The sequence below is a fragment of the Aegilops tauschii genome, chromosome 2 (genome assembly GCF_002575655.3).
Source record: "Aegilops tauschii subsp. strangulata cultivar AL8/78 chromosome 2, Aet v6.0, whole genome shotgun sequence".
NCBI classification, from domain to species: domain Eukaryota; kingdom Viridiplantae; phylum Streptophyta; class Magnoliopsida; order Poales; family Poaceae; genus Aegilops; species Aegilops tauschii.
In genome coordinates this window covers 559,053,850-559,063,263 of record NC_053036.3, presented here as the reverse complement: position 1 = coordinate 559,063,263, position 9,414 = coordinate 559,053,850, and the positions used below count along the sequence as shown (strand labels likewise).

The 9,414-nt window shown below is 43.4% G+C and overlaps 1 protein-coding gene across 1 annotated transcript; it reads right to left on the bottom strand.

Annotated features, from left to right (window-relative positions):
* Positions 1-956: 956 nt before the first annotated feature.
* On the bottom strand, positions 957-4,443 carry LOC109748408 (uncharacterized). Its single transcript, XM_020307438.2, has 7 exons — positions 4,236-4,443; positions 3,613-3,748; positions 2,856-2,946; positions 1,959-2,078; positions 1,731-1,853; positions 1,324-1,442; positions 957-1,235 (listed from the first exon to the last, which is right to left on the bottom strand). Exons 1-6 carry the CDS (start codon positions 4,267-4,269, stop codon positions 1,356-1,358), a joined length of 591 nt encoding a protein of 196 aa, XP_020163027.1. The 5' UTR covers positions 4,270-4,443; the 3' UTR covers positions 957-1,235; positions 1,324-1,355.
* Between the last annotated feature and the right edge of the window lie 4,971 nt (positions 4,444-9,414).

The following is a 9,414-nucleotide window of genomic DNA, read 5'->3' as shown; positions in this document are numbered from 1 at the left end:
GAGAACGACACGGACATTGACCTGGAGCTGCGCCTCGGGTGGCCGTGAACGGGGGAGACGCGCCCGCCTTTTGCGTAGTTGCTTCGTGACGTGTGATTCTTTATTCGTCTTCCAGTTCGAGCCATTTTTGCATCGAATGAATAATGGCATAAGATTACCCGACAAAACCGCCATTGGACACAGCCTCCAAAGGGGAGACGACGAGAGGACAAGAAAAAAAAAGGGAGCGAAGTACAGTACAAAATATATGTCAGGTCGTATAATATATATGGGCCTCGGCGCCTCGATTGATCACAGATTTGATTTCCATCATCGTTTTGTTTTCACCGGCAGGGTTTAGGGTATATATTTCTCCGACAGTTATGATGTGACACGGAGGAGTTCTGTCTCAGGATGCCCATCTAGAAGCCAGCATATTCAATAGATTTTTCAATTTATTTTGGTCCCCTTAATCTATGATGAAGTGACATTACATTTCAACGACAAACTTGCAGAGAATTACTTCAGTTTTATTATAGGGCATATCGCATTTCAGATACAACATGCATGAAGCAACAGTAGCTACAACTAGGAAGGATTGCAAATCATATGCAAATTAGAATCCAACTCATGTAAGTTAGGTCCATTTCACCGGAGTTTCATCAAACCTACCTAGCATGCCGAAACCGGTAATCCACCAATACTGAAGTCTAGATGTTGAATTTTCAGCATTGTTCTCATTCGTGTCAGGCAATTTTACGCAGGTTACTGGTAGACAGCAAATTCAGATAATTCTATGCCACACAGCTATTCAGGTCACCAATTCTAATATGTTGATTCCAGTGGAAGTTTTAGAGCTCATAACAGAGTTTGCAGGCATCGCAGCAATACATCTTGAATACGAGAAAGATGTCCAAGGTAATGGGATTTCTAGTCGATACCATTCCGATGCCATCAGTTGATTTCTTCTGGGACAATTTAAACCACACACAGTCACACACCATTGCCTATTAGTGGTACTAGTACACAACAGATTGAGAGAATCGTATGCCACTCAGCTATTTAGATCGCGAGTTCTAAATTACACAATTTTCATGAAAGTTTTTGGAGCTGATGGCGATGACAGAGCATACAGAACTACAGCAATACAGCTTGAGCACAGAAAAAAAAAATCTCCAACGAACTACTTGCAATCATTTTTGGTGTCGCCGGTTAGTTGAATAGAGCACCCATCAGTTTGCCCGACGAAATACTCCCTGTAGTTTCAGTTCGAGAAGGTTCATTGTTGACTACACTTTCGATTCAGATGTCTGCACTATATGAATTCCAGGGTCAGTGACTCACCTGCCAAAGCTGCTACCCATGCGATATGATCATTATGCTGCACTTTCTCCTTGCACAAAACCCTGTTCACTCAAGTTTCCCTCCAAAACTCCATTATCATCCAGTGTTGATATTTCAATCTGCAAAGTTAAGTGAAAATGCGATAAGTTTCCATACAGCAACTTAACAAATATAACACTCATAAGCAATAACACTGAAGAAATATAAAACTGAATTTCATTGATTCATACTTCCAGCACTAGCATTGACTATGTAAAAATTGTTTTTACTAGTATTTATTTGAAGAGCCTTTACATTAACTTGTACGTTTGAGAGTACTTAAGCCAAAGCACTTTGTTTGCAAAGAAATGTTACTTTACATATTATACAGAAAATATAACACTGTAAAGGTTCTATAATGGTTCTACTTCGGTTTCATCTTTAACAGCCTCTTTTTCGACACTGCCGGTGACACGCTTCAATCGGGCGGCAGCTTTGTCAATTGCAAGGTTCAGTTGGCTTATCTTGTCACCCAGTGTCTGACGAGTTTTCTGGAACAAATACACAAATATTTAGTTGTCAAAATAATACCTTTTAATCTTTCACATATAGAAGTCTGGAAATGTGCCACACTGCCACTGCATTTGGCTCCTTACCTCTAAACCTTCATCATAGTATTGAGCATTACGTGGCCTTGGTACACTTTGGACGCCTTGCTCGTCAGGCTTACCATCTTGCCCATCGTCATTCAGCAATGTATCTAAAGTTTTGCTGATCTGCTCAAGGAGGTCAAGTTTTTAATAAATAGTCCCCCGATGGAAAATTGCCAATAGAACATGAACAAGGCAAGTAGATAACAGATTGTAGCATGGGGCCAGGGCCAGTCATACACCTGTCGGCCAAGCGTTAGACTGGCATCAGAGATAGAAGCAGCAACTGATGCGCATTACTAGAGGACTAAGACTCCTTTCCCTTGCCCATTAAGCTAGGAATTTGATTTCCCGCAAAAAAAGTGCTAGGAATTGGATGTCAAAGATTGAATAAGGACAAGATATATTAAATTAGTTAGATTCTTTGCTTTTGTGCATTACTTCTTACTTGCAACCTGGTATGTGAGGAGATTGAATAATCAAATAGGGGAAGCAAGATCTGGAAGGATCACCCATGTTCCTTCCCTCTCTCTCTTGCGGTGGCAGAGACGCACCTGGCCTCTGCAAAACGCCACAACAGTGCACAAGTGCTGACTTGTTCCTTCCCATTCCTATTTCTCTGTACTTCCGCTCAAGACCATAACAACCATCTAGACTAAAAAATAACCTGTACCACCTACACATAGTAACTTGCATCATGCTTAGTTAAGAGTTGCAGTATTACATGTGGACTTTGAGCTTGTTGAGATCGCAACTTTTTGTTTGTTCTTCGGTAGAACACTAGATGCTGTGACTTCTATATTTGCTAGGCAGAGCATTGTTAATTAATGCATGATGGTTTTACATTCCCTTTCTGAGGTTGCACATGTGGCAATGAAGAATAGTCCAAAGGTTCGATAATACCTGAGGAGCAAAGACATAACCCAGCGTTCCAAAGACTGCTCCCCCTATGAGAAATCCAGTCAAGAATCCTCCCCCGCCTTTAGAATCTTCACTGCATAATCACATCACAGAAAACAAAATTTGAGAAAAGCATACAGAATGCGGCAAAAAAACCTATAGCGGTACTCTAATGATTACAAGATATCAAAACATAGCAAAGCTCTGTCCAAAACTGAAATACCAGAAGATGTCATCGGTGAAGATGACAGTCCAAACCCAAGGTGCAGGAAGAAGATGCCATTGGGGAATATGACCTCCACCACTTGTGTTAAAAGGTAACTTATACACCTACTTGAAAAGAATCTCAACAAGCACTTTCAACAAAACATGTGTGTTCTCGCAAAAAAAAAAAATGTGTGTCTACACAAAAATGTAGGCATGCTATCTACAGCACAAATCATTTTCAGCATGTATAGTGATATGAATTGTACATTCAAACTATTACAGCTCCATTTCAGCGTGCCGGTGCTCAATTCATATGCAACTACAGTAGAACATGAACAAAGAATTATCATTACCAGTCATCTCAGCTGTAGCTTGAGCTATTGAACACTAAATGAACCAGGCTACTTGTTCTCTACCACGAGACAATGTAATACATATGAAGACTGGGAGAAGCTGCCTATGCTCGATGACTTCAAAACTTTTGGTGCTCCAGATGCAACTATTCAACCGTAAAAAGAACTTAAATACTCAAGTAACAAATTGTAAGCAAGACCTTTCTGCTCTGCAGACGGTCAACTTCCCATAAAGATTTGCATTTTGGGAATTTGAGGGAGCTGCTAGCTGCAAGTAATTTCTGTTTGAGATCAACTTCTTTGGCTTGCAGCCAAATGCACTGGTATGCGCCCCACCTGTGACAGAACAGAAGGAAATAAAACTCTCAGCAAACAACTGAGTGGCAACTGGGTACTAAAAACTTCTACAGAATGCATACAAATACTAAAATGCCAAGCTCCACTTACACACCAGGCAAGAACAAGCTTTCCATAAGTTCATAAAATACGAGCAATTGGATCTTGCTTACAATTTGGAAAATCCACACTTACAGTGTCACTCAGTTACTCTGACCATACCATAAGTAGCACTGCGAGTAGCAGAAGCGGCGGTTGTGTGTGCAACCACGCCGCAATACAGATCCAAAACTAACACATCTACTCCTAGGTCCTTAGCACAGAACAGGTAAGGTGCAAATCTCTCTGGTCTACTAACTCTAGAGAAGTTACGGTGGCCAAATTAACACGCATCTGATTCTCATATAAAAGCCAATATGTTCCCATGAAGAAAGTACTGAAGGAAGGGTCGAAGAAACGAGACGTGGGGAGCGGAGAAGTGGCTCACCGGAGATGGAGAGGGCGGCGGAGGGAGCAGCCATCCCCGCCGGGCAGGTGGGTGCGGAGGAAATGAAAGGGGAACGGCCGAACGGCCTCTGCAGAGGAGAGGAAGCGATGAACTCGGCGGCTTCTCCTGCTTTCCGCCGGCTTCTCGCACTGCGCGCTGGACACGTGGAAGGATCAGAGCGGGGGATCTATCACTTGGCGGATGGTGTTGGGCTCTGAGTTTTTCTACGAGCAGTTGGGCTCTAATAGGTCAGTGATCCCGCCTAATTGGGCCTTGGGAAAACTTGTGCAGCTTTTAGAGCATCCTCGAAAAAAAATAACAGATCCCCTAAAAAAATCCAGCAAACCGCGGTCCCGCAAATTTTATGGTAAACTAAATTTACAATACGCGGAAAACAAACCCCGTAAACAAACACAAACACATATGACATAATTTGAACAAGCAGTTCGCACCACATATTACATCACCGGAGTTCATACGAAAACAGAGTTCACACTAACATAAACTAAACTAAACCTAAATCTACGCATCGCCATCATCACCGTCCTTCTTGATGCTGAGGTGGTGCTCCATTAGTGAGTTGGAGAGGACAAAGGCGAGATGGTACTCCTCCTTCAACGCCTCCAACCCACGCCGCTGCAGCTTCATCTCCGACGGCGAACGCCTCCTTCGCGTCGAACCATGCGCGCTCTGTCGCCCGGAGACGCTTGAGCGCAGGTGAGAACATCCAGTCCAGCCTGTAAAAATTGCTTCAAGACCGGCAACAAGCGCTATGGAGGAGGGCGCCACGCATCCGTGCGTGATCCCTGCGCCACTCCTCCACTGGCGGGTGGAGGGGGAGCTGCCGGCCTCGCTCCGGTATACATTGCAGATTCGGGGGCGGTCTAAGGGCCTCCCGTAAAAAATTTACGTGTCACGCCGCTTTTACAGGACCTGTCCGGGCCGGGTTTTTTGCGTGTACTGTAAATCCGCTAGAAAAACGCGGCCCCGCGAGCTTTTACAGGATCTGCTAGAGATGCTCTTATAAACAAAATTTGGCACCCTCGGGTAGATTTTCCTATTCGGCGCGTCGGTCACACGCAAGCGACCGGTACCCCTCGGCTATCCACAGTGTACTGTGTACATGTGGGCTGGCCCAACTAGCTCATGTCTGGTTTTAGGAAGGTTCTACAACCTTCCCAAATCACCATTCAGAAAAAACCTTCCCAATCCGTTTTTTATTTCTTTCTCCTTTATTTTTTCATTTTATCTTTTAGTTTTGTTTTTTCATTTCTTTTTTTTCGTTTTCCATTTTCTTTTTTTACTTTCCAAATTTCATGAACATTTTCTGAAATCCAAAAAAATAAATTCAAATTGGTGCACATTTTTTTTGAAATTTGAACATCTATTTCAAATCGGGGTGAAAGTTTTTGAATTCAAAAGTTGTTAATTGACCTAAAATAATTTGATATTGTTTAAATTGCAAAAAAAAAATAATTAGTGAATAATTTTTGAACTCACGAACATTTTAAAATCGTGAACATTTTGGATCTTATAAAATTTTTAAAAATCATGAACATTTATTAATTCGCTAAAAAAATACAAATTCATGAACATTTTAGCGAATTTCGTGAACATTGTTTTGAAATTGTGTACATTTTTTGAATATTTTAAAGATTTTCTAAAAATTCATGAACATTTTTCATAATTCATGAACATAATTCAGATTTTTGAATAGATTTTTGAATACATGATGTTTATTTTTTTCAAATCATGAACATTTTTTGAATCCGTGAGAATTTATCATTTTCTGGACATTTTTTCAAATCACGAACATTTTTTGAATTCACAAACATTTTTTTCCACAATTCACGAATTTTTTTAAATCCCGAATTATTTTTTGATAGGAAAAAATTGAAGAAAAAACAGAGGGGCTTCCAGTCGCGCGCATGGGCCTGCCCATGACGTCGTGCGGGGGAACGGGTGGGTGGGGGGGTACGTTCTTGGAAGATACCTGGCGCGCTGGTCGCCATATATGAGCTCCCCTTGAGGGTACTTTTGTACTTTTTTTTAAATGTCTTTTGTACTTTTTATCTCTGCGGGATTTCTTTATTTTTGGTTCAACTGTGAAGCATGTTGAAGCATGTTTTCGGAGTAAGAGAGAAGAATATATAGTGCTCCCACCACTCATATACTCCCATCTCTCATAAAGTATTTTTTTAAAGATGTAGATTTAACTTTAACAAGCTGAAAGCATGCGAGTGTTGGTAGCACCTGATATTTCCCCCTTGTAAGAGTTGTGTCTCCAATCATAGGGTGTTCAACGATATTACGCCCTTCATTTTTTACTCCGCGTATTAGCTTTTGTCTTAAGTCAAAACATTTTGATGTTTGGCTAAGTCTATAGAGAAAACATGAACATTATAATATCAAATCAATATCACTAGATTCAACATTATATTGCATTTTAGGTATTCTATATGTTGACATTTTTAATATAAATTTCTGAAACTTTACAAAGTTTGACTTATGGCAAATCAAATATGTGAAACAAAAAGAACAGAGTTTATGTTTATTATCTTTGAAGGCGAGCAATTAATGCGACTCTTCAAAACCTATATAGTATGGTTGTGCAAATAGAGATAGCCTAAGCGTAGCGAATACGCTAGGATGCAAGATATTCAAGCCGAGTTTTATTTCGTGGAGGTGGTTGATGCATGCACAAGAGAGAAGCAATGATGGCAGTGACGGGGCTTGCAGCAGACATCTGGGTGGGCCAAACTGCAAGAAATTCCTCATGGCTGGCTTTTCCTCGGCCCATGAGTTGTGTGACGCCCCCAATTCAATCGTACACTAATCATACACGCAAACGTGTACGATCAAGATCAGGAACTCACGGAAACATATCACAACACAACTCTAAAATAAAAACAAGTCACACAAGCATCATAATACAAGCCAGGGGCCACGAGGGCTCGAATACAAGTGCTCGATCATAGACGAGTCAGCGGAAGCAACAATATCTGAGTATAGACATAAGTTAAATAAGTTGTCATAAGATGGCTAGCACAAACTGGGATACAGATCGAAAGAGGCGCAGGCCTCCTGCCTGGGATCCTCCTAAACTACTCCTGGTCGTCGGCGGCGGCCTGCAAGTAGTAGAAGGCACCTCCGGTGTAGTAGGAGTCGTCATCAACGGTGGCGTCTGGCTCCTAGACTCCAGCATCTGGTTGCGACAACCAGGTAGAATGGAAAGGGGAAAAAGAGGGAGAAAAGCAACCGTGAGTACTCATCCAAAGTACTCGCAAGCAAGGATCTACACTACATATGCATGGGTATCTGTGTAAAGGGGCAATATCGGTGGACTGAACTACAGAATGCCAGAATAAGAGGGGGATAGCTAGTACTGTCGAAGAATACGCTTCTGGTAGCCTCCATCTTGCAGCATGTAGAAGAGAGTACATGGTAAGTTCAGCAAGTAGCATCGCATAGCATAATCCTACCCGGCGATCCTCCCCTCGTCGCCCTGTGTGAGAGCGATCACCGGGTTATATCTGGCACTTGGAAGGGTGTATTTTATTAAGTATCCGGTTCTAGTTGTCATAAGGTCAAGGTACAACTCCGGGTCGCCTGTTACCGTGGACACGTCTATTCGAATAGATCAACTTCCCTGCAGGGGTGCACCACATTACCCGACACGCTCGATCCCTCTGGCTAGGCACACTTTACTGGGTCATGTCCGGCCTCGGGAGATCAACACGTCGCAGCCCTACCTAGGCACAACAGAGAGGCCAGCACGCCGGTCTAAATCCTATGCGCGCAGGGGTCTGGGCCCATCGCCAGTTGCTCACCTGCACGTTGCGAACGCGGCCGAAAGCAGGCCTAGCCCCCTTAATACAAGCGCGGGCTTATGGTCCAATGTGGCGCGCGCCGCTCAGTCGCTGACGTCAAAAAGGGCTTCGGCTGATACCACGACGCCGGTTGCCCATATCTTGTTCCACGTGGCGGTTAGTGCGTATAAGGTCAATGACCCAACTCAGATCAAATACCAAGATCTCGTTAAGCGTGTTATTTTGAAGTAACCGCGGACGCCGACCAGGGCCAGGCCCACCTCTTTCCTAGGTGGTCTCAACCTGCCCTGTCGCTCCGCCACAAAGTAACAGTCTGGGGCCGTCGGGAACTCAGGCCCACCACTACCTGGATGGAGCCACCTGTCCTTTCAGCCCCCACATCGGAATCACATGCGGGTACTCAATGAGCTGACCCGACTTTAGTCACCACCTGTATAGTATGTATGTATATATGAATATACCCGTGATCACCTCCCGAGTGATCACGGCCCGATAGTATAGCATGGCAGACGGACAAGAATGTAGGGCCACTGATGGAATACTAGCATCCTATACTAAGCATTTAGGATTGCAGGTAAGGGTAACAACTGTAGAAACAATGACATGCTATGCAGCAGAATAGGATTAACCGAAAGCAGTAACATGCTACACTACTCTAATGCAAGCAGTAGAGAGAAGGAATAGGCGATATCTGGTGATCAAGGGGGGCTTGCCTGGTTGCTCTGGCACCGTAGTCGTACTGGGTAGCAGCGGCATCGGTCTCGGTGTCTAACGAGAGAAGAGGGGGAAGAAACGGTAAATACGGAGCACACAAGGCATCACAAAACATAACATGGCAATAAGCGGTGCTAGGGGTGACCTAACGCGGTAGGAGGTGATAGCGGCGAAGGGGGGGAAACATCCTGGAAAGTATTCCCGGTGTTTCGCGTTTTTGGACAGATGAACCTGAGGGGGAAAGTTGCGAGTTTGCTATGCTAGGGATGTGTGGCGGACGAACGGGCTGCATATCCGGATTTGTCTCGTCGTTCTGAGCTACGGTTTGTTTTATATTAATTTTTAAGTTTAAATGATTTTTCTAATTTCTGGATTTAATTTAATTCGAAGTGTACCCCGAAGTGTCCACCTTAGGCTGACAGGTGGGGACAGTTGACTAAGTCAACTGCCCAGTCAGCAGGTCCAGCCAGCAGCCAGCAGGGTGTTGACTGGTCAAACCTGGCTAGTGGGACCCACTGGTCAATGACAGGGACTGTTAACAGAGTTTTAGTTAATCTAATTAGACTAATTAGTGAGGTGGGACCAGGCTGTCAGTGGTTCATTTTTTAACAGAGTTTTATTTAACCAATCTGATT

Coding starts and splice junctions, on each gene's coding strand:
- LOC109748408 (XM_020307438.2), bottom strand. CDS start 4,269: ATGGCTGCTCCCTCCGCCGCCCTCTCCATCTCCG. Junction 3,749..4,235: donor CGCCGCCCTCTCCATCTCCG/GTGAGCCACTTC, acceptor GTTCTGTCACAG/GTGGGGCGCATACCAGTGCA. Junction 1,854..1,958: donor ACTATGATGAAGGTTTAGAG/GTAAGGAGCCAA, acceptor TATTTGTTCCAG/AAAACTCGTCAGACACTGGG.